The following is a 23,680-nucleotide window of genomic DNA, read 5'->3' on the forward strand; positions in this document are numbered from 1 at the left end:
CATACATACTGGCTGGTTTTGTGTGTCAACTTGACACAAGCTAGAGTCCTGAGAGAGGAAGGAACTTCCGTTGAGGAAATGCCCCCCTGAGATCCAGCTGTAAGGCATTTTCTCGATTAGTGATGGATGGGGGAGGACCCAGCCCATTGTGGGTGGTGCTATCCCTAAGCTGGTGCTCCTGGGTTCTAGAAGAAAGCAGGCTGAATAAGCCAAGGGAAGCCAGCCAGTGAACAGCATCCCTTCATGGCTTCTGCATCAGATCTTGTGTCTAAGATCCTGCCGTGTTTGAGTTCCTTTCCTGACCTCCTTCAGTAATGAACAGCAATATAAAAATGTAAGCCAGATAAACTCTTTTGTCTCCAACTTGCTTTTCGGTCACGATGTTTCATCACCGCAATAGGAACCCTAACTAGGACACTATGGCTTAGAGAAGCAATTTACTCTAGAGACATAGATGCAAATTCTGAGTTAGAAAAAGAGGCAGCTTCATTCCTTTCTGACCATAACAACTGGCACACAGCTGGAACAGCCCTGAGGCCAGTCTTTGAAGGCACCCCTTGGTTCACTATTCCTGCTGGTGACTCATCTCCATCATCACCTGTACTTTTCTTCCCCTTCAAAGGTTTACCGTGCCTTGCCATTCAGTTGCACTACAGCGCCTACTGATTTTTCTTTTTCGCACAGTTTTTCTCCACAGTGTTGATGCTTTGTGGTCCCCAGGAGTCTTCCATGCTTTTGACTAGGAGAGAAGCACACAGTTGTTTTGTCTCCAAATCGCTTTCTATGATACATGCCTCTGTGCGTCTCTCAACTCAGCTGTCAATTCTTTCTCATTCTTCTTTTCTCTCCTTCCTCCTTTTCTTTCTGCCTTTCTTTCTGTCTAGTTCCTCATCCATTGGTCCCTAAACATAATGACCAGATTTGTTGAGTTTGTTGCTGAAAATAAAAACAAAAGCACTGATTACCAAGCAGAGTGGTAAATTGATTTTAATATTTAACTTATATTTTGAAACCATTATCTTTCATCATGCTTTAAAATAATCTTGTTAGCAGAAAGACTTCTAATATGTAGAATTATGTAAACATTATTTGGGACATAAAAAAGGATCCATTTCTAAATAATCTTTGTATTTTGAATCTTAGGCTATGAACAAGAAATGGAGTAGACTGTTCAATTCTCTTCATAGTCAAACTCAAATATATCTAGACTACCCATTGTTTGACCAGGGGCCATACAAGCGTATAGAATACACAGGAATATTTTATACAGCTAGATAGGTGCTTATGAGTTTCCTTTGGATGCACAAAGAAAGCAGGAGAATTTCTCCTGATGAGGAAATAACATTGAGAGATTTTTCTGAGTGTCCAATAAATTCTGGAAACTCTACAATGCTAGGGCTGAAAAATAGGAAGTTAATGATACCAATTAAAATAGGGCCAGGAAGGTCTCTGCACAGCTGCGCTGAAGCAAAGCCTTTGGAATGGTAGGCAAGGGCTAGCATCCTGCTTATAAACACATGGTTGTCATAATGTCGATCTCAACAGAAAGATGTGCAACCTCAGCTCTGTGATGCCCCAGAAACATGTTGCATAAACAGGGAGGGGCTCTGCTTGAGTTCCTGAGAAATCTGTGTGCAGTCTGACTACGGAGAACGGCCATGCTTGCTTCGTTGGATTATCTTTTAGAAGAAATGATGTGAACTGATCTCTAGGATCTGAGGATTTGGGATCTGCCCCGAGAAATACCACACACTACTTAACGTTTGTGTATTTCGAGAGCCTAAAACTTTTTCTTCAGGTAAATATTTTGCAACTCAGTTAAAACAATCAGTGCTAATAACCAGTGCCTGGTCCCTGTTGAAGAGGACCAGAATGGATTTCTACGAAGGGCTCTCTGGCTCTCCACCAAGCCTGGCAGGCTAGAGGTTTGTTTGGCTTCCCCTTCTTTATGCTTCTCTGCAGTGAGAAACACTCGGCCTGTGCTAAGGCTGGTGCTCCATCACCAGTACCGCTCCTGTGAATGGCCAGAGCAGTTTCTTATGCACCTCGCTCTCTTCCTCTCTAAGGTAGCCGAATCATAAGCTTCCTGGCAAGCGAGTGCGCAGGTGAGCAACGTAGAGAGCCCACAATAGTGTTTAGAGTCTCAATCCAAAACATGACAAATGGCTGGCTTAATATTTGCCTCTCTCCACGGAGGGAAGTGTGACTAGATTTCAGCCATCTGATGACAGTCCAGGGACGAGACTATGCAGGAAATGCTCCGTCAAACACTGCTCATCAGATGAGACATCTGATACAATTTATCTGTCTGGAGGCTGCTTCTCCAGAACTTTGAAAAATAGAGGAAAATGAACAGTTGCCTGAAAAGCTCACCATGCCCCGAGATCCTAAAACAAAAGCAAAGGCTATTTCCTGGCACAGCGAGCTCATAGTGGAAGCTGAGGAGGTCCCTGAGAATATTTCTGTTTTCATAAAAGTCTAATAGCAGGATCTTTCTGATGAGTCTTGAGATGACTAGATGCTAAGGGCAGATGTGGCCCTGCTTCCCTTATTCTGCTTTTCGACCTCTGGGTTGCTGAGAGGAGGGGGTTGCTAGAGAAGGGTGCTGCCAGCTGCCTCCGGTGCGCAATTTCCCTGTGTTCCAGCGAAGGAGAAAATGAAGTAGGGCAGTCTCGGAAAAACCTTGTCAGGCTCCAGCCCAGAACTCACTGGGCAAACACTTAGCTGTGTCATTAAAGACAGCAGGCAGTCAGCGTTCATATAGAAATAGACCTAAACTCATTCACCTTATGCTGTTTATAGAACGCAAATGGCGACAGGATTATGCTGTTATAGAAGATGCAAAGCTTTATCTGCCAATGCACCCAGCACATTTGACATGTCTCCCTCCAGAATTCCTTTTTCCCTGAGCTAATACTGAAGCAAGTTATTGATGTAGATTTTATTTTGAGAAACGACTCTTTATTCTTTATAAAGAGTTAGAACTAGTAGTTGTTAGTCACTACATTGACGAGGTGTGGCAGCGATCGGGGATGCGGCTCAGTGGTGGAGCGCCTGCTTAGTATGACCAAGGTCCTTGCTTCGGGCCCCAGAATGGCAAAAAAGTACCACAGCTGTACTGAGAGCAGGAACGCATACGGCTCGTCTTTTTTTTATTGCTTTTACGTTCTCCCCGCCCCCACTTTAATAGCAATTCTGCAAGGAGAAACAAATCCCCAAGTAAATAAAAACATTCCTCAAGACATCATGTGCCTTGTATTTATGATCACTTGACTTGCATGTAAGTTGTCTGAATTATACTCCAAGTTGAAGTTTTCCATAATGTTCTGAGGGAATACTAGATGATTCACTGTGGAATAAATCCAAACTCTCCCGGCTACTCTCTATATTAACAATTTGCTATTATTTCTTGAAGGACTGGCTATGCTATCTTCCTCCCCAGTTTCCAGAACAGACAGATGTGAGTCACCTCCTGGAGTATTCTTTTCTCTTTATGACATGATTTTATGGCCATGAAATAAAATGAGTAGAACAGAACTCTCATCTGCCGATAGAGTCATCATCACAAACATAACACTAAACTCACAATTTTTATGCCATACTTATCTAATTGAGAAACTACTAATTACCCTGAATTGTATTGGGCAGGAAGCTTATCCTGTATATACCAGTGAAAAGTAGAATCACTTAAAAGCTATATGCTGGGTTGGGATATAGTTCAGTTTTGGAATGCTTGCCTAGACATGTCAAAGGCCTTAGGTTCCATCCCCAGCAATGTGCATTTAAAAGATTAAATGTATCTTGAATACTGACCTTAAAAACAAACTTCTTTTGAATATATGATAATACTATAAATAAATGCTGTCCTTTTTGTATTTAATAGAGAACTTTGGGATCTCTATCCCTTGTGTTCTTAGGTTGAACCAAACTCAAACTTGACTTTTGAGGATGTTCTCAGTCATTTTCCTCCCATGCTTTTGTCACTGTCTTCTGGCTGATTTGTATCAATTGATGACGAGTCTTTGCTCCTCCCCCATCACCTGTTCCATATTGGAGAAGTTAGTCGCTTCGGTTCTGTCTTTGCAAAGTAAAAATAGTGAGATGATGTGCTATTAGGTTAATTTTTATTAAGTGGATAGTTGTACACACATGATAATCCCTTGCAAGGAGGAATTCTTGCCAGAGGCTTGGTGTTGAGAGTTCCTGAATGTGAGTGAATTCCCCACGTGGAAAGAAAGAGATACTCTCCTTTTGTTTGTTTGCTTTGTTTTCCATCTAGATTATAGAAAGGCTCTATTCTTGTGCGTGTGTAATTGGATTGAAAATGTTTCTAATTGTGATTCATGTGTTTAGTTGGATCAGTCAGGATTCTCCATAGGTGTAAGAGAATATGTGTCTACATGGAAAGAGAGAGATTTACTTTTAAGAATTGAGACAAGTGATTGATTGTGGGGCTGGAAAAACCAGTAACTGCAGGGCAGCCTAGCAGCCAGAAACTCAAGAACGAGCTGATGCCACAACTTTCGGGTGGAGGTGGCTAGGATGCAGAGTCTCCTGTGTCTAAGGGAAATCAATCTTTTCCTCTTAGGGTCTTTAACTGATCTGATGAGCCCCATGACATTATGGAGAAAAACCCGTTTTCCTCAAGGTCTACCAACTTAACTGTTAATCTCACCTTTAAAAATATCGGGGAACTTATGTCTAGACTGTTTACAGAAACACCGCATTTATGGTCTACTCCTGCTGGTGAGTAAGTTACAGACCACCTTGTGGCATAAGAAAAAACATAAAGATACCTCTGTAGAATTCAGGAAGGTGTAATGCTGCTATTGACACAAAATGGAGTATGGCAGTTCTTAGCAAGCTCCTCCCGATCCTATGTCTCACAGAGGACATGCTGGCATTGATCTTGGAGACACTGTGAACTGCACAGCTAATTGCCATTTCTATATTTGCACTGGTTGCTTGGAGCTCAGAGCCATCACATGGCACAGGAACAGCCCCAAGACAGAGTCTAGGACCTCAAGGTAGACATTTTGGGGCTGGTGTAGCTCTGTCACCTTGATTATCCTTCTTTGTATTTTTTATTTATATGTATCTGGACATTTTCCAGTGTTCTTAGAGTGTCCTTTCCTTTTTCCTATGAAGTTCAATTATGTTATTAAAATTCACTTTGCTCTCAACGATGCCAAGTCCCTTGAAAATAGAGATGGTTTCTTGTTCATAGTTGAATTTCTAGCTCTTAAAGATGTGGAATGCCTGTCACAGGTTTGAAATAAATGTACGGAATAAATTAATGTATATTTCTTTATAAGCGGCTCACCTCTCCAGTTCAGAATAGAACACAAGTTTATTATTTTTGGGATGATATTTTATTCCAGTATGTATTTAAAATGTCTCATGACCTTCAAAACATAACTCTAGACTTTCGAAGTGTAGGGGGGAAGAAACAGCTACTAGTTCAAATATTATTTTTTTTTGAAAATGGGTATAGTTCCGAGATGGCAAAATAAAAGCATGGGCACTGAAATGCTGACCTTTGATCGTCAACTGGGCCTCTTTTCTTTTGTGGGAGGTCACCTCAGAATGGAGGTCTGCCCTTCTACTGTGTCTGGGCCATTTGGAGGCAGATCGAATCAATATTATAATAATAGTTCGAGAGTCTTCGTGTGCTACGTGGGTGGTCTCTAGGAGGAGATCTGTTTTGACACAGCAACTTCTGTTCTTTTGGAAAGTGAAGAATTGCAGATATTCTGGCTGTTTTGAGGTGACTTTTCTGTACTGCTAAGTTCATGACAAGGCTCTTCAATGTACCATCCTTTTCTGGTACTGCTCTATGAGTTGAATTGTACCAAGAGTGTTCTCCCCAACTTGACTGAACTTTAGACAAGTCTCTTCCAGCACTATTCCTATGATCTTACTTTTCTTATTGCCTTTCCTCTAGAAAACTTGTAAATTCTTTTTCTGCCTCTCTGGGATATAAAATTTTAAAGCAGATTCATGCCAGTTTTACCTACCGGAGGCATTTTCTCAGGGACGTGGGAGCCATCCCTTTGAAATGTAATATTCAAGGAAGAACATGTGTCCACCTGGTAATTCCATGGGAGGCAGCAACCTCATTCTGTGTGAGCCTGGCTGTGAGTTTAAGCTTTGTATATCTTGACATAAAAATACAAGGGACTTTTTGTTGCTTGAGATATTAGTAGACACATTTATTCCTACCTCCCTGCTTTTAGAAAACTTTCCAGTCCTTTGTTTCAACTCAGACTGATTCTTAGACTCTTTTTGCAATATTGCTTCCACTGTGACTTTGGCTTTGTCCCTAGATATAAGGTCTTACTGACATTTTAAAGACTCACTTAAAAACCAGAGTTGCACCTTTTCAACATGTCTAAAACAGCATGCCACACTACAGAAACGAGCAGGAGTCTAGGCCAAGAGATGATTGGCAAGCTCAGAAAAACAGCATCTGTTGGGGCTGACAAGGTGGCTCGGTGATTAAAAGCACTAGCTGATCTTTAAGAAGACTGGGGTTCGATTCCCAGCACCCACAAGGTATCCCAAACCATCTGTTACTCTGGTTTCAGGGAATCTCTGTCTTCCTCTGGCCTCTGAGGGACCTGCATGCATGTGGTGCACTGACAAAAAATGCAGGCAAAATACACATCCGCATAAAAATGAAAGCGAATACTTTTTAAAAACAAAAGTAGGTGCTGTCCTTTCGCTTGTTGTAATTATGATTGTCACTTTGGATTGAGTTCTGCTAAAGAGTCAGGCCTATTTTTTTTTTTTTTCTTTTTTTTCTGCTAAAGAGTCAGGCCTATTTTTTTTTTTTTTCTAAGACAATGCTTTCTCTTAATCACAGTTAGGTGAACACTGGCAATTTCGAAAACATTTCAGCAGGCTTAATTTCTACCCGTGACCATTTTCAACTTTATCTGAGTCTATGTATATGGTTTGACCTTGGCATTATGGCATGCATAGTCAGGCACAACTGTACCGATTGTCTGAAGGCACCCCAAGTGGATCTTTCGTTCTTGATCTCTAGAAAACTACAAATACATACACATTTGAAAACTAAGAGTTTTGCAGTGGGACAGAGGCCCCAGGAGTGACTGTGATATTAGTGAATGAGAAAGCTGATGCATTTCGGCTGGGATGGAGCCAGTTTTGTCCTGATCAGTCTATATCCTTCTTCTTTTGACTTAAATCATCTTGATCTCGCTGATCCTTGACACCTGGAATCATGCTTCTGAAGTACCCATCAAATCTGTACTCCATGGAACCATCTGTCTCTCTTCAGTTTTATAGCACCCTGCATGGAGCATTCATATATTGGGGCCAGACTGTTCCGATGCATTTGGAAAAGAGCATCAGGAAATCACCTAGCCCTTGTGTATGCTAGAAACTACTTATTACAAAAATCTCTCCTTCCCTGCAGTTCTTAGGGGAGCCTGTGGATGAACCCCTTGTTTCCAAGTTCCATAAGGAAACTAGACACAGACCTTCCCAATTTCTTCTCTTCGTTTCAGAAATTGAACCATCTGTCCAGACTACCAATCTGAACAAACTATTGGATAATTTTATCAAACTTCAGTTAGGCATCTTGCATTCTTCAGGCTCTGATGTTTGAATTATCTTTGAGTTTAAATAAATTTTTTAAAAAAAATATGTAATCAAACCCTGGGAGACAAAAAATCTTCTTAGAGTTGACTCCCCATAACAAGGGAGACTTCCCCAACTTGCTTCCTCCAACACCTGGCTTTTTATTTTCCTTTGCTTGGCAGCCGCAAAGAAAATGCTTTCGTCCTCATCTCTGACATGCTTGTCTTGTTCACCTTGCAATAATGCCCTTGCTCCCATTGCAATATTTTCAAATGAATCTCTGTCTCAGACTCTGCTTTTGTTGCTTGATACATGAAAATGATTGCCATTCTCATCGATTTCCAAGCTAATTATTTTTTTTTTGTCCATTCCTATGTTCTAATTTTCCTGGTCCCGAAACCTATTTATTGTGGCACTGTACTTATCATAGCTACAAATCTAAATGTAGAAGGATCTCAGGGACAAGATGGTTTTGTCACCATGGAAACTTTTGTGTAGACTGCAATACTAGAGACACATTAGTTTTGTAACTTCCCTGAACTATGAGAAATCCGTAGAACTTCATTAGTGGATGCTGACATGAACCGTGGAAAACTAGAGCCCGATGACATTATTTTTGGCGGGGTGGGGAGGGGATGAGGATGATTTTAAATCTGCACACTAAACTTTCTGAACCATGGGTTTAATAACTGACTTTTTACTGGTGGCTTTTACAGATGGACTTGAAAGAAGTTCAAGTAGTTTACCTCATCGACCTCGTGTTGCTCATGAATCAGTGATAAGAAAACCATTGGAATATCATCTATACCTAGATTAAGTACAAGTAAAACCACGCCTAGGATAGACAGGCAGATCCACTCAGGGTTGCCTGCCACTCTGGAGAGGCTATCCATTTCTGCTATGGTAGCTCCTGTTCTCCTACTCTATGGTAGCTGGCGTGTTTCCATTCTAAAGCCTCTGTTTCTTATCTGAAAACATTCCCACAGAACATCTCCAGTCATCATCTGAATGGGCAAAGTGGCATCTTGTGCCACGGAAATGGCTTCCGTATGGCAGCCAGGAGACTTCAGCTGTCATACTGGGGGTGTCATTTATTTATGTTGAGCTTCAAAAGGGCTCTTAGCCTCTCACTTTCTTAATGATAATCAATGCATCCATGTGTGTGTAGATACACAGATGTGTGCTTGTAGGTATATATGGGTGTGTAGGTATGTGTGTGTAGGTATGTATGTTTGTACGTGTAGAGGTGTGAGTGTGTGTTGGTATGTTTATGTGTGTGTAGGTATATGTATGTAGGTGTATGTGTAGGTATGTGCATGTGTGTGTGTGTGTGTGTGTGTGTAACCCATGGAGGCCAGAGGCATCCAGTCCCCCCAAAGGCAGTTATTGGTAGTCATGAGCCGCGTGAGTGCTGAGAAATGAACTTGGGTCCACTGAAGAGCAGCAAAGTACTCTTAACTGCTGAGCCATAGGATAGTCATTTGCTGATTCATATGCTCTTACTAGAAACAAAAAGAGATGGTGCATGGTAATAAGCACTTATTAATGCTTAAATAATATTACTTATTTTGCATGAGCATCTGATATTTCCAGTAAATTCTCAGCTACATAAAAAAGATCTTCCAGAATGCTAGCTGCCTAGGATAGTAGCAAATCCATCACAATTGCTTAATACTTCTCAATGGGTGACTTGATGAGCTTGGCTGTAAGAAATACTAAAATAAATGCCACAGATAATTTAACAAACATTTATTGTGTGAAATTTATTGTGCTAGGTCCCTTAAGAAATACAAAATGGATCCGACATGAAATCTGCCCTTTAGGCACTTACAGTCTACCAGGGGATATCAGAAAACGTAACAAGATAGAAGGTCTGAGAACCCTAAAAGAAGTACAGAGACAGCGTTCTAAGAGTTCACAGGGGAAGTTAATTTTAGCTCAGAAAATCATGGGAAACTTCATCAAGAGGAAGTTCATGTTTCACATGACGTAGAAGTGAAATTTAGACACGTGGACAGAGCAAAGACGTCTAGTGCAAGGGCGCAAAGACCCTGGAAGGTTCTGAGTACAATCAGGTGGAAAGGAACTGCCCAAGATTAGATAGTTGTTTCCAGCTAAGGAGACAGCTGCCACTCAGTCTTGAAGATGTGTTTGCGTGTGCACACACGGGTGTGTGAAAGAGAGGGACAGAACTGAAAAGGAAAAGACTAGAATGAGGGTTCCTGAACTGAGGATTCGTAAGTAGTTTTCAACCTGTGTTCTTAAAATATAGATTAAAAAGAAAAAAAAAACAAAAAAATGACCCATGCTGATAACTTGGCATATCTCCTAGCCAACCCAAAATTCCAGCCCCAAATATTTCGGTGGGCAGTTTCTGATTAACAGCCACGAAATATTGGCTTGCTAGAAATGTAAGGGTTTATTTAGGACAGTAAATATTTAAAAGAAATATTAATCTAATGTGTTGAATTACATATTTTTAAACTTATTGAATTCATATTTTGAAACAGCTAATGCAAATTTTTTCAAAAACCTTGAAGTTCTACAAATGGGAGTGAGTGGCTTTCTATGGAGTCTTCATTCATAGCTATAGGTTTCTGAGATGAAGCAGAGAACTATGGGTTTTAATGTGTGTACACACACCCAAGGAGACACGTGTGTGCATATGTCAGAGAAAGACACATAGGCTGGGATAAAAGGAAGAAGAGAGAGTCAGAGAAGGGGGATGCTTTATCGAATATTCCTTCTCACCAAAAAAGTCATCTTATAAATTCAATAGGACTATACAATTATATCATAATTAGCATTTAATTTATTGAAAAATCTTATGTTATACTTCTTTTTGCATAATGATACCACTTCTATCTTTAAAATCTGGTTAAAAATATACTTTTAACACCTTGACACTGAGAACATTTTCAGCATGGGACAGGGGTTCTGCCTGAGCTATGCTGTTAGGGCTCCAGCTGGGAGGTGCACTTGAAGACAGAATCACTGCTGTCTCTTCCTCTCAACTTGAGTGCCAGGGTCCCCCAGGGTCCCTCAAGGTGGCCAAGGTTGCCAGGAGAAGGAACTGACTTACGTGAGTCCCATGACAGACCACACAGCTCAGGTTTAAATAAAAGCTAATCAAATTAAGCATTCTAGGACCTTACCTGCAATGCTTCGGACTGCAAGTTACACACTGTCCAGCCACCCAAAGGCCCTGGCAATGCTGGATTCTTTCTTAGCCTTTCTTGAACATGTGTCTGAGCAAGCAAGAAATATCTCTATGAGAGAGGGCACTGGGAACTACTTTTGCAGCTGGCTCATCTCGGGCTCCTTACTTTCAAACCGGAGACAATTGCATCTATTCTCCTTCTCCGTGTATGCACAGCAGACATTTAAGGTCCTGAATAAGTTCATTGATGTTTATGTTATAAGGAGCTCCCGTAGAAATAGTTTTCTGTGGAACACGCAGCAAACTGAATCGCCTTACACGTTTTCCCTGGATCATTTTCTGTTTAGTAAACTACTGTTTTTCTGCCACCCATCATTTTGCCACAAGACAGAAAAGAACGTAATGTTATGAAGAGGATGATGGTTGCGGATTCCTGACAAGTCCCTTTTACACGGTACATTGTTCCAAAGGGCATTTAAGTAGGAGATACAGAAGCACTATGCAAACCTATTATTACACTGAGAAATCACTAGGCTCAAAGGAGTGATAATGGTATGCTGTTAAAACTCTGAATACATTTTCAGTGTCGGTATTGAAAAGGAAAACTTTATAAATATGTAAATTTCTGTTCAACAAATCCAAAATAAAATGCACTAAAAAACTGATATGTAGACAAAAGTTTATTTACACCATACAACATTTTAAATATTTTATACACAGCTGCAGCAGAGAAAGCTACTCAGAGCCTTCTAGAGAAAACTGCAATAATAAAGATGTGAAATATATTATTCATATAAAAGTGAGATTATTACTTTATTGCATTTAAAGCAATGAAGAATGTAGCTCAACAAACATTCATTTAATGACAAAAACTTTTGCTTTTATATTATAAAGTAAAAAGTGTAGTAATGGCCAAACAGACTGTTATAAACTTTAAAAACTGCATAAATATATACATTGTGCTTCATGGTGAAGTTTTCTGAAAACTAAACCACATGAAGCTGTTACAACATGAATCGTTGCTTGAGGTTTATCTATAAAGATTGCCTTACAAATCCATTCCACGGGTACTTACAACACGGGGTGGTGAGAACTATACACTTGGCCGTCTCTCCACTAGCCTGACCAGTGAGAAATTACCATACGGAGACACTGATGTGGGCATAGGAAGGTCCTGACAGAGAGGAGTCACACTGTCCTGGTGGAAATGTCAGGCTTCCCAAGTCTCAGTGTCAGTGCATCTGATTGTGTCTCCACCTCAGTGCGCTTTGATTGTGTTACACTTCGGTTTGAAAGTCACCCTCTTGCACATCCAGAGGCAAATTCAGACATTTCTCCCACTCTGCAGGCCTCAACTCCAGAGCATCCTTTGCCTCCGAGTCTAAGACATTGATTGTGGTGTAATGTGGGTATTCGCTGGGGGCCTTGAAAGTGTCCCATGGGTTCTTGTTTGCTGCAGGGTTCTCCTGTTGAGGAGAAGAACAAAGCTGTTAATTTGATTAGTAATTATTGCAGTTTACAGGATTCCGAGATGGTCAACAATTGAGGGGAGGGGCAAACTGTAGTTTCAGTTTAAATTTTCTCTGACAGGACAAAGCAAAGAATACGCTCCTAAGTTATCACATAGATTTAAGGCATTGAAAGATGTGAACAGTACCGTGGAAGGCAAAGCAGATGATATATCTCAATGTCATTATGACTGCTCAAAGAAAGATGAAGGAGAGTGAAGTTACTGGTAAGAACAAATGTAGAAAATCTGAAGAGTGTGGCAGAAATTTTAGTGAAGGAAACAGATCTGCATATAGTTCTCAGGATATCCTATTTAACGCTAAACCTAGTAGTCATTTACTGAAAAAAAAAATGAAGTCGTTCTTTCCTTCAAGAAATTAGCATATTTGAAACTCATGTGTTGTTATATTTTCTTGCTTTGTGGTTTTTGGATGCTGATTCTCCGTGATACTCTCTGTGATTGGATGATATACCCATCATCCTTCCTTTTAAAGATGAGAGTTGTATGGTAAATGTATCCAGAAATATGGAGGGAGGGGCATTTGAACATGCGTCTAGCCGCTGGTCCTCAGTGTGTTTTAGTGTGCATGCCTGCACAACTGCCACTTGTGACGCTCAGCAAGTCCATAAACCGACTCCTGCAGCAAATAACCAAATACCTGATAATCAAAGATTCACTCATGAACTTGATTTAGTTTAAATCAGTGCCATTTAAATATTTCTGTAAGGGGGCAGTTTGAATGGTACAGAGTTAGCTGAATATCACCAGTGAACAAGATGGAAATCATGACTGAACACTTCTTAGAAGAAAATTCAACCCAAGCACGGAAACAACCAGCAGTTAACCTGAAGGACACCAAATTAAGCAGAGCATTGATTAAAGCTGAATTTATTTATTGTTGCGAGAGATGTCAAGTGAGGGCTGTCATTTTTACACTAATCCGGGTTTTAATTGGATACAGAGTTCATTTAAATGTATCATTATTCATGGGAGACAACTGACCTTGGCTTCACTACATCACTCCCTTATACACAGTTCCTCAGCTCTTTTTATCTTCTATTAGCCCTTGAATTCATTCTCCAGTATTAGTAAGATAGTTCGAAACTTTGTTCTTGCCCTTGGCTTACAGTAAGATACTCTACTTGTCACATGTCTCATCCTCCTCCCCAGATCTGGTCTCCAATTTGTTGTAATCAATTACTAAGGGGAGCACAGAATTGTTACTTGGTTTTTATATTGGTTCCACTCCGTACTTCAAATCTCATATCAAGTTATGTACAAGAGACATTGCCTATAGAAATACTGATATCTATAAATTAAATCCTAAAATTCTGAGCACATTAGAGGTTTTAGGAAATAGTCTTATTATGAGGAAATCAAAGACAAACAACTAATAATAAAGACCCAATGAGGAATGAACTTTTAGGAAAGGTGAAGGAGATTATTCAGCTTTACATACTAAAAATGTCATGTCTCCTTTCCTTCTCGCTCTGTTTCCTTCAACCAATACCCTGTATTGACTGCTTTTCCTGGCTTTTATATCAGGTCCAAAGGAGGAAATAATAAATTCCATCTGGAAACACACAATGGTCCACTTGGGAGCCTAGGATTCAAGGCCTGATACACACAGGTCCACATATCAATTCCCTACTGCAATATGAAGTGGCCTTGAGCAATGTATTCATTCTTCCTAAACCCTAATATTTGAATACTTGCTTAACAGACATAGGCTTTGTAGTGTATGGCAAAGATGTAAGGTCATGTGTGAATCAAACCTTCATTGTGTATTTGAAAACAGTTTTTAAGTGTCAGCGAGGAATTAAATCTGTGCTTATTATTTATTAAGTATATTTATTTAAAGAAGGTGATTATACTCAGATGAAAGTTACATACTTCGAGTTTATGGATATTATTTCACAGAAGAAGGGTTCTGCAAAGCAAATAATGTATGTTGATCATAATTCCTCCTTCTACGATCTTCTTGTTTTATCCCCACCCTCCTTGTTCATTTCACATCCGTGTTCCAGTAAAAGTAATACGGACGATAAAAGGCATGGCTTCTGTTTGTGAGGAGCACATGGTCTTTTCTCAGAGAAGTGGCTTTCAAGATGGCACAGGAAGGCAGGACTGGCTATGGACACGCGTGTGATTGAGACTGCGTGTTTGTACAGAGTATCAAAATTCAGAAGGCTGAGATGGTAAGCTATGGTAATTGTCATTTTTATTCATTCTAGTTGGCATGAAAAAAAAATAGCTGAAATAAAACACGCAGATGATGAAGAGAAACCAGAGAAGGAGGATCTTTGCATGCCAAATTCCTCAACTTGGAATTTACTTTGTAGGCACAAAGTCTGGATGTGCTGTGGGCCACCTGATCCACCAAGCATCAATGGAAAGGGTCATCGCTATGGATTCTACTGCAGCAGGTCCAGAGTGAGCCCATCTATTTTAGACAGGAGTAGTGTTTAAAAGGGTTTTCTGGAACTCTTTACTGCAATGGAAAATCCAATTAGCCCAACTCTGACAGTTATTCAAAATGCTGGTTCATTTGCTGTTATGTTTGGAACAAATGGGCCCCCCCTTCCCTATTTAAAAAATATGCTAATGGTTAGAGCACGTAAAGTAAAGTCACCAAGTTGAATTATTGGCAAAATATCTAGATACCAATTGCATGATGTTATTTCTCAGCATATGATCAACTGAATTTCCATGAAGTTCAGTATTAATTTATAAATTGGCTTTCTTACTCACTTCTGTTATTATCCCAAGTCACTGCCGGCTTGACCCTGTCTCATCCTCATTCATCAATATGTAGTAGACCCTTCAACCAGAAGTTACCTACCTGTCCTTCCTTGTGGAATGGTTGCACACTCAGCAGCCGAAGCAAACAGACTTGGTACAAGGAGGCAGTGAGCTAGTGGCCAGTGGCCAGGGTCAGTGCCCACAAGCAGCTCATCTTCCTGTATGGTGGGTCTGGCAATGGGGGTAGTGTATAAACTCTCCTAAGAGAAAGGACCTCATATACTCCATGCCTCAAGTGATTGCTAAATTGTGAAATAGCTGAAAGGGATCATTTAATTCTACAGAGAGAGAGAGAGAGAGAGAGAGAGAGAGAGAGAGAGAGAGAGAGAGAGCGCTACATAGGCTGGGAGAGGCTTCAATGGAGGCCTGACTATAATGATATGAAATGATGTGACCTGTAAAAGTTCCTGAGTTTATACTGTTGTTTGTCTTCTGAGTTCACGCGCAGGAGGAGCAGGGAGTTAAAGGGAGTGTTAAAGCCTAGTAATTACAGAACCACTGTAAGCCAACATACACAGAGCTCCCAAACATGCTAACTTGGTGTCGGGACACATCAGTAAGAGCAGTGCCAAGTGATCAAGAGAATTCACAAGCATCCAAGCATGGCAGGCTACTTGAACACTCCCAACAGTCGATGGAGCCAGGAATGGCCTAAAGGTCCAGGAGGTTTAAGTTCCTCCATCTCTCTTTTCTAGTTTGTTCCTTCTCCATTACTGTCATCCTTTCTTTGCTTCCTTCATTGGCCAACCTACTCTTGTTTGGAGACAATGCAAAAGAGAGGATGACTCTTCTAAATGGTCAGGAATCCTTAGAAGCTGCTTGAAGGAAAGGGGATCTTGACTAAATTGTGCTACCAGTCAGGGTAGAAGAGTTCCATCTTGGGATCATCTAGCGCCACCCACTGCATTGTTGGGTGTTGTATACACCTTCCTGCCTAGAAGTGAGAAAATGGACTAAATTATATTTTGGTGTCTTTTTGGTCCCACCTGTTATTGTTCTGCGTAATGGCCATCATTAGCAGGGGTGGGCAGCTGTTGTCCAACAGCAGCCTCAAGACAGAAAAACTGAGATTTCCTGAAAATGTCATTCACTTTCCAATTAGGCAGTTTTTCATTAGCAATGTATCCCTACAAATTATGTGACTGAATTAAGGATAATGAACTCAATTGCGTGTTTGTTATTAATCAGGGCTGAATAAAGGATCTTTTTTTTTCTATTTTTGGATATTTGGGACAATAGTCAAGCGGCAATAACGACCGCATCCTTCCCTGCTCCCAGATGGTAAATATTTATAAATCTCTTCTGGAAAAGGTGCCCTATTGCAGAGATGTGGTGTAATTAGCAGGCTATTTTGGTTGTTAGGAAACTGAGACACAGACATTTGTGCCATTAATAATTTAATACCCAGACCAGTTGTTGTGGTAATTTACACAACAAGGGGAAATTACAATCATATTATAGCAGTCAGTCAGCTGTAGCTGCTGCATAAGCCTTCCAGACTAGTAAACACAACCTCTACTTAAAAAAAAAAATGATGTTTCGATGTTTCTTCATTTTATTTTCTTGTTAGCTTTCAATATTCCGAAATGAGCAGCTAATGTGTTTAGTCTAATCTCAGTGGTGTCACTTTCCCTTGCTGCTAGCTGAAAGTTGAAGATTTCAAAATGGGGGAGTAAAAAAAGAATTGAAAAACATGCGATAGTATACATGTCTTCTATATGTCCGGCATTGTGTCAGAGTTGTTAAAAATTGACTGAGTTATTATTGCTGGGAAATAAACTCATACTTGCCATTTACCAGTAACTTACCATGACCAGGAATGTATAAGTACTGGGAGAAATGAAGGAAACGTATGAGGATATACGTGTGTTTCATCCTTTAGTTTTTTATGCACTGATTTCATTAGCCAGTTGGGCAGACTAAGACTCATAAGATGCATGTGGAGGAACCACTAGAAGATGATCAAACACCATGCTATTCATATGTAGAGATTAGAAATAATAGGTAAAGTAATATACATTATATCTTTTATCTATCTATGAACATCTATAGTTCTTAGCTATCTATCTATCATCTATCTATCTATTTATCTATCTATCTATCTATCTATCTATCTATCTATCTATCACCTATCTATCTACCTATCTATCTACCTATCTATCTATCATTTATCTATCTATCATCTATCTATCTATCTATCTATCTATCTATCTATCTATCTATCTATCTATCTATCTATCTATATCTTTATATATCATCATCTACCTGCATCCATCTGTACATTGATCATTTATCTATTTCCGTTTGGCAAAGAACTACCCATGGGCTGCATTGCCTGGGCAAGGAGCACCACATGTGAACTGAAGAGCTCGTGGGAGGCAGCCGAGCCGGTCCACCTCAATGTCCTCACTCTTGCTTTCGGGATGTCGCAAGAACTAAAGCAAATCCATACCATCCATTGCTACTTTCTTTGTCCCACGTAAGTAGAGGAAGTCGAGCCTTAGGAGCAAAGACGTGCAAGGACTTGCTCAAGCTCAGGTAGTTTATGGCTGTGTTTTCAAGTAGTTGGAATTTCTAGAGTCCTGGCACAGTCCACTTACCGGTGAGGATGAAGCCTTCCTGAAGTGATGACCGTGCCGTGTGCTGAGTCACGGCATAGAGTTAATTTCATGAAGTCCTCTACTAAGATGGCAGTGATATGAATGAATGAGAAGGAAATGGTTACAACCAACAACCCAAGTTCCTGATATTGGTGTTGATCCAAAACGCTCATCCCTAAACAAATTTCTTTTTTATACCAGTATTATGTTTTGTGGCCTTAAAATGGCAGGCATTAGAATAACAATGGGAAAATTTAGCAGACAATTTGGTGATTTGAATTAACTGAATTTTAATTGGTGGGGAAATGGCCATATGAAACTGACCTGTCTTTTACATATAACTAATCCTAATTATAGCTTATTAGGGAGAATCTTTGAAATTAGAACAAAACACCTGAAGATTCTTGTCATTTCTTCTAAGTCTCCTGGTCACTTCCCAAGTGCATTTTGGGCTTATTAATTTTCCTATGGACACTAGGGTTTTTTTTTTTTTTGTTTGTTGGTTGGTTTTGTTTTGTTTGTTTGTTTGTTTTATAGCTGTCCTGGAGGATAAGGGGCACAGCTGGCCTAATGTGTGGCCCAGCCTGACTGTGGATGCAGAATATACTCACCATATTGCTTGTATTTGGTATGTCCCGAAATCTGTCCAAAGTCTGAAACTTCTGATTGAGTTCCTGAAACAACTCCATGTGTCTCTTCCTCGTGTGCATGACCTTCTGCAAGAGAGAACAGGGCGGCTTGCATTCCTAATGTGACTCACATATTCTTAAAAGCTGTCTTGTACTAAGGGAAGCTAAACCAGGCAGGAGCCAGGAGTCCCCAAAGACACCACCTATGCAAATAACATGTCCCACATTTTTTCCTATTCCTATTTTTTTCTGAGAAAGAAGGGCTTTTTCTTTCCTCTCACAAGATTACAAAAAAATATAAGTTTCTTCTTCTCATGGGTGCATTAAGACACAGTCATCATTCTTGTGTAAGATTTCATCCCTTAAAAGTGAAGTCTGTTCTGCAAAAAATTGTTGCAGTAATTTTAAAATGTTAAAAATTTGGACTTTGTGAAGCTCACGAGTTCTTGATGTTTGTCCTGGGAAATATTACGTCTTTATGTCTTACTTTTATAAACAGTGCAAACATAGCTTGCTGCACTAAAGGGGAGCATCATCCCAGGCCCCGCTGTTAATGCTGACTCGGAGCTCTGAAGCGCCCGAAAGATGTGTGCAATCTAAGACCGTGCACTCTCCATGCGAATAACCGCTGAGCTTTGCAGAAGGGAAATCTGGCCCATAGGTTTCATATACTTGTTTACCAGATGGTGCAGAAGCTTAGCAGTCACGGTTCGGAGCACACATTGTGTGGCCGATGAGCTATTAAAATCCCAGGTACAGTTACATGCCTTTCTTTCAACTTCATTATAACCCAACAATGGGCTTGTAAGCAAAAATGATCTTGGGGCATTTGAATATTTTCCTATTATGAAACATTTAAAGGGCACTAGTAGAAAAGTCAGAGAATAAATTCTCTGTATTTACAGGTGCTGTTCTGCGGTGATGTTGATTTTCAAAAGTTACGAATCAGCATCTTGGTCATTCTCCAGGACTCTGCAGTTATGTTTAAGAGTCCACAGTATTTTAAAACCTAAACATCTGAACATCACTTGCTTGTGTGGTTTTAAGGAGGCTGTTAGGTCTTATGTCTGGGCTCTGATTTTAACTTTTTGCTCACTGTCTTAGCTAGCAAACATTTTCAGCTGTAAGGATTTGTTGAGAAAATAAATACATCTTTTGGGGTAAGATTGGCAACTCTTAGGGTTTTTTTTGTTGTTGTTATTGGTTTTTTTCCTAAAAAAGATGCTTACAGAGGGGACAAACAGGGAGAAGAACAAATGGAAAGTTAAACTGAATCTTAGTACAAAATTCCACCCCCTCTGCCGACTTGGGTTTCCTAACCTCGGGAGTAGGACCTAGGTAACTTCACTGTTGGGCTAGGGTCTTTTGTTTTCCCGCTGCCTTACACTCATGTGAGAGAATCCTGCCATTTTAAGACATGCAATAACCAATTTCCATCTTGCTGCTGGAGCTCTAGGACTTGGCTGTTGAAGAATCAGGTGGCTGAGGATGAGAACACGGCAGCATGACTCATGATGGAACGTGAAACATAGCAAGCAATTACCGCGCCATTAACTTCCCATCCGTCTCAAAGAGAGTACACGAAAACAGGCTTGTGGGGTTTAGAGAGAAACACCAGGCAAACATAATTTGGCTAGTGATGGCTGATGGAGATTTATGAGAGTGAGGATTTGCATAAGCAACTCGGTGAAGGGATTCTGAGGATCACGTAGCTGGCAAGGTAATTCCGTGTATCCTGTGCTCAGTAGGCAAATAGATCTATGAAGTACCAGGTCCTAAGACACTCATTGAATTACGGCCCTGGGACACAGAGAATGCTTCAAAAAACAGCCACATTTTCATAGTAATGACCATTTCTTCGCAGTCATTTTCTTCTGTGCAGGAGTGACGCCATACTAACATCACTTCCTTCAGAACATTTTACTGCACCATTTAATGCATTCTGATGAATGCCTCACAGTGTGCTAAATGCTAGAGTAACAATGGCGGAAAAAAAATAAGGCTAAATTACTGCCTTCTATTTGGTCAAAGTCTAATGAGAACACCAGAATTAATGGCATTGTGATCCCAATAAGTGGAAATTTGTGGCTTTGATTAAATACATGAGGATGCTATATAAATTAGGGAGGAACTATGGGAAATACAGATAAGACAATCTCCAAATAGTTACAAGTTCATATTTCACTTAAAAATAATTAATTATGGTTCTGATTGTCTATATTTTCCCCTCTCTCACACTCTGTTTGGAGAATTCTGATTTCTAGCTCAATTTCCACCCATGCTCTTGAATCTCTTCTCCTTGGTGAAACCATCCCTCTTCAAAGACAAGCAATGCATTGTCCTGAAGCTCCTGACACCAAAGGCGCAGCATTTTTGCTACAGGCATATGATGACTGTGTTTTTTCCGGTGGCTTCGTTTATCCTTTACCTTGTGATCCGATTTTACTGTGTTTCGTGTGAGTTTTCTAGTCTCCTGTTGCTAGCAATCAAATTTGCTACTCTTCCCTGGCCAAGAGCTAAATGGGTCCGTATCTTTCTAACAGGAATCTTTTTGTGTGTGTTTGTGTCTTAGTCAAAGTCTTGTCATGATTCTTGCAATCGAATACTTTTGTTTGAAAAGCAAAGTTTATGTCAAGCGTCTCACTGGGAAACTTGATACCTTACCAGATGGGAGGTTTTATGGATATGGTCTGTTTGAATGAGCAGCACTTGATTCTGAATTTGATAGGCTTTATTTTAAAAAACGTAGATTGGTTGGACATACGAAAAATATACAATGGAAAATATAAAGTTATGGTGGCTGCCAATGCTATATAAACAGAGATCATTTTGAATATTTCACATAGTTCCATGAGAGGTATTCTAATAATAAAGCTAAAATACCCTGCAATAAATAGGGAGGGAAATGACAATTTGGATGCTGAAATATAGAGCCTTTCCTACTTGCAAAAATTAGTTGCAAATATATTCTCTTGCCAGATGATCATTCTGAATTGAAACGGCCACCATGGCACTGCCAGAAACACCATAGCAATAATAGCCTACATTCTGGAGGACCTATATTTATAGCTGCAGTAAACAGCTCCCATCTCTGACCCAGGCTCAGCTTGGCTTTCCCTACATCATTCCTTCTTTTTCACTGCCTCAATACATCTTCCTACCTTCATTGTGAATGAGAGAGGTTCCTTCAATAAGAATACCAGCTTTATGAGAGGATGTTGAAGAATTTCTTTCCAGTGATGCTCTGGACTGGAAACTTAGCTACACTTTCAGCTTTTACAAAATGTTAGGAGTTTCTTCCCTTTTCCTGCTTCAGAAACTTTTCATTTGTAGCATTTGTACTTTTGGTGATCTTAGACACCTTGGTCGATTTTTTTCATGCTTATACAATTTATCGGTCCATTTTAATGGCTCTTCCCAGATCGTGGCTAACCTAAGGCTTTGTTTAGTTCTTTCTTTCTTTTATGACTTAAATATCCTGTTTCCCAAAGCAACCAACTTCTATGAAAAACTCAATTTATACTTCATTTTTTGAAAATCTTAAAATGAGGGTAAAACTCTAACATGTATTTAACATGTACTTTCTATGTAAAAGCACAAAAATAGACAGTGTTTGGCAGTATCTTCAGAATTTAGTTGCTTTCATCATTTTTCACTGCAAATACTGTAGGAGTGTTTTGCAATAAAAAAATCAGTGCATAGTAATATTCTTTTCCACTCAGATTAATATCATTTAACATTGTTTTGAAAGATTCATGAACCTCTGTCCAAGATGACCGCCAGTCTAACCACATGTATATGCTCTCCCAAGCAGCTTAGTTCTTTATTTCTTTTTCATTTTTTTTATTAAAAAACATCTAACAAAAACAGCAACAACAAACAACAGCAGCAACAATAAGACCTCTCTGAGTGTCAGAAACTTTTATAACAAAATAAATGCACCCTTTGGAACCTGTTAGTAATTGATGTTAGAGAAATAGCGATGTGTTGACAAGCGCACTCGTAATAACTTGGAAATTTTTTAAAACTGAGATTATAAGGTCACCTGATGTCTTAAACACGTACTATATCTTAAAAATTCTTGAAGACCCTTTAAATTCTTAGACTATGCCAAGTCTGATAGCTCTAGACCTGTGGAAATTCCATCAATTTCAAGTTTCATGGCCTGAAACAGGAATCCCGGTCTCCCTGGTGGTTGCAGCTTGAGCAATGAGGCCTACCTGCTAGGGCTATCATGAAGATTTTACAAAGGATGTAGAACACATGACACGTGACCACATAGACAGGAGCTACCTATGAGGAGGCAGCCAGTATTGTCTTCCTAATGCCTCACAGTAACTCTGGGAGGCAGCAGCCATGACATCTACTTCATTGGCTAGGCTGCTGAATCTCAAGGAGGCAGTTTGCTCTTGCAACTGATAAGTGATCTGAGTCCCCAAGTCAGTTCAGCATGTTGCTATCTTAGATGTATTCCAGAGATTCTGAAAGCATCCTGCTAGAGACTGCTGAGGGTTTTAAATTATGCTCTATTTAGATGGGAGAAGAGAGAACTAGGAGGGTTTCTGCATCCTCCATAGCAGGCCCTACCTCTCCAGATATGGAGTAGCTGAAACTATTTTGCAGGGCTGCAATGATGTTTCTAAAGTGGGCACTCATGGTTCTCCCTCAGGACACCTCCTAGCTGGTGATCTCTTCCTCTGTGCATCCTTGACACGGAACACATTGTCTGGCAGTCAATAGCCGCTTAGTGAATGTTACCTGGATGAATTAAATCAATGGGATGGCATGGGCACATCTGCAAGGGCGATCCCTGCATCATGGAAAACTACTATAAATTTTATCATCTCCTCCCATTAAAGACATTTCTCTATTGGAAGGAATATTTACTTTAAAATTTTTAAAATTATTTTCATATTGTGTGCACATATGTGTGTCTGCGTGAGGGTATGTGTGTATGACTACAGGTGCCTGCTGAGGTCAGAAGCATTGGCTCCCCTCATTCCCCGGAACTGGAGCTCCAGGTGCTTGTGAGCCATGGGTGCTGAGGCCCAAGGAGCACTTGTGCTAATGACTCTAGGCAGGAGCCCTGTCTTCTCCTTCTCATCCTGTTAGGCATTTCCACCCCCTCTGTAAGTGGTTTTGAGGAGCTGACAGTGGCTTTGCAATGAACTGGTGATTTTCGCTTTCCAATTCAGAAGTGTGAATCACAGAGCTGTGTTTGAACTACAGAGAAAAAGCCTCAAATATAAAAAGATGTACTGGTACTTATGGGTTCTTAACCCTGATGGGAATTGTTAGGAGATGTCAGACACTCTTCGTTCACCTTAGAGCACAGGGCTGGAGAACCTGTGTTCACAAGAACTAGAAACACGTT

General features: G+C 40.1%; 1 protein-coding gene across 3 annotated transcripts in view; it reads right to left on the minus strand.

The window, feature by feature from the left end:
- Nucleotides 1-9,346: 9,346 nt before the first annotated feature.
- The window catches only part of Adgrb3 (adhesion G protein-coupled receptor B3), a 704,417-nt gene continuing 690,083 nt past the window's right edge, over nucleotides 9,347-23,680 (minus strand). For 2 of the 3 annotated variants that reach the window (XM_026785467.1, XM_005359883.3), the window contains 2 exons: nucleotides 18,289-18,393; nucleotides 9,347-12,231 (listed from right to left, as the gene is read on the minus strand). In XM_026785467.1, coding sequence (XP_026641268.1) covers nucleotides 12,043-12,231; nucleotides 18,289-18,393 — 294 coding nt within the window. In that variant the 3' untranslated portion in view covers nucleotides 9,347-12,042. The remainder of the gene's footprint in view (nucleotides 12,232-18,288; nucleotides 18,394-23,680) is intronic. The other variant, XM_026785468.1, reaches the window with a different exon arrangement.

Source organism: Microtus ochrogaster, linkage group LG2, assembly GCF_000317375.1.
Source record: "Microtus ochrogaster isolate Prairie Vole_2 linkage group LG2, MicOch1.0, whole genome shotgun sequence".
Lineage (NCBI taxonomy): Eukaryota > Metazoa > Chordata > Mammalia > Rodentia > Cricetidae > Microtus > Microtus ochrogaster.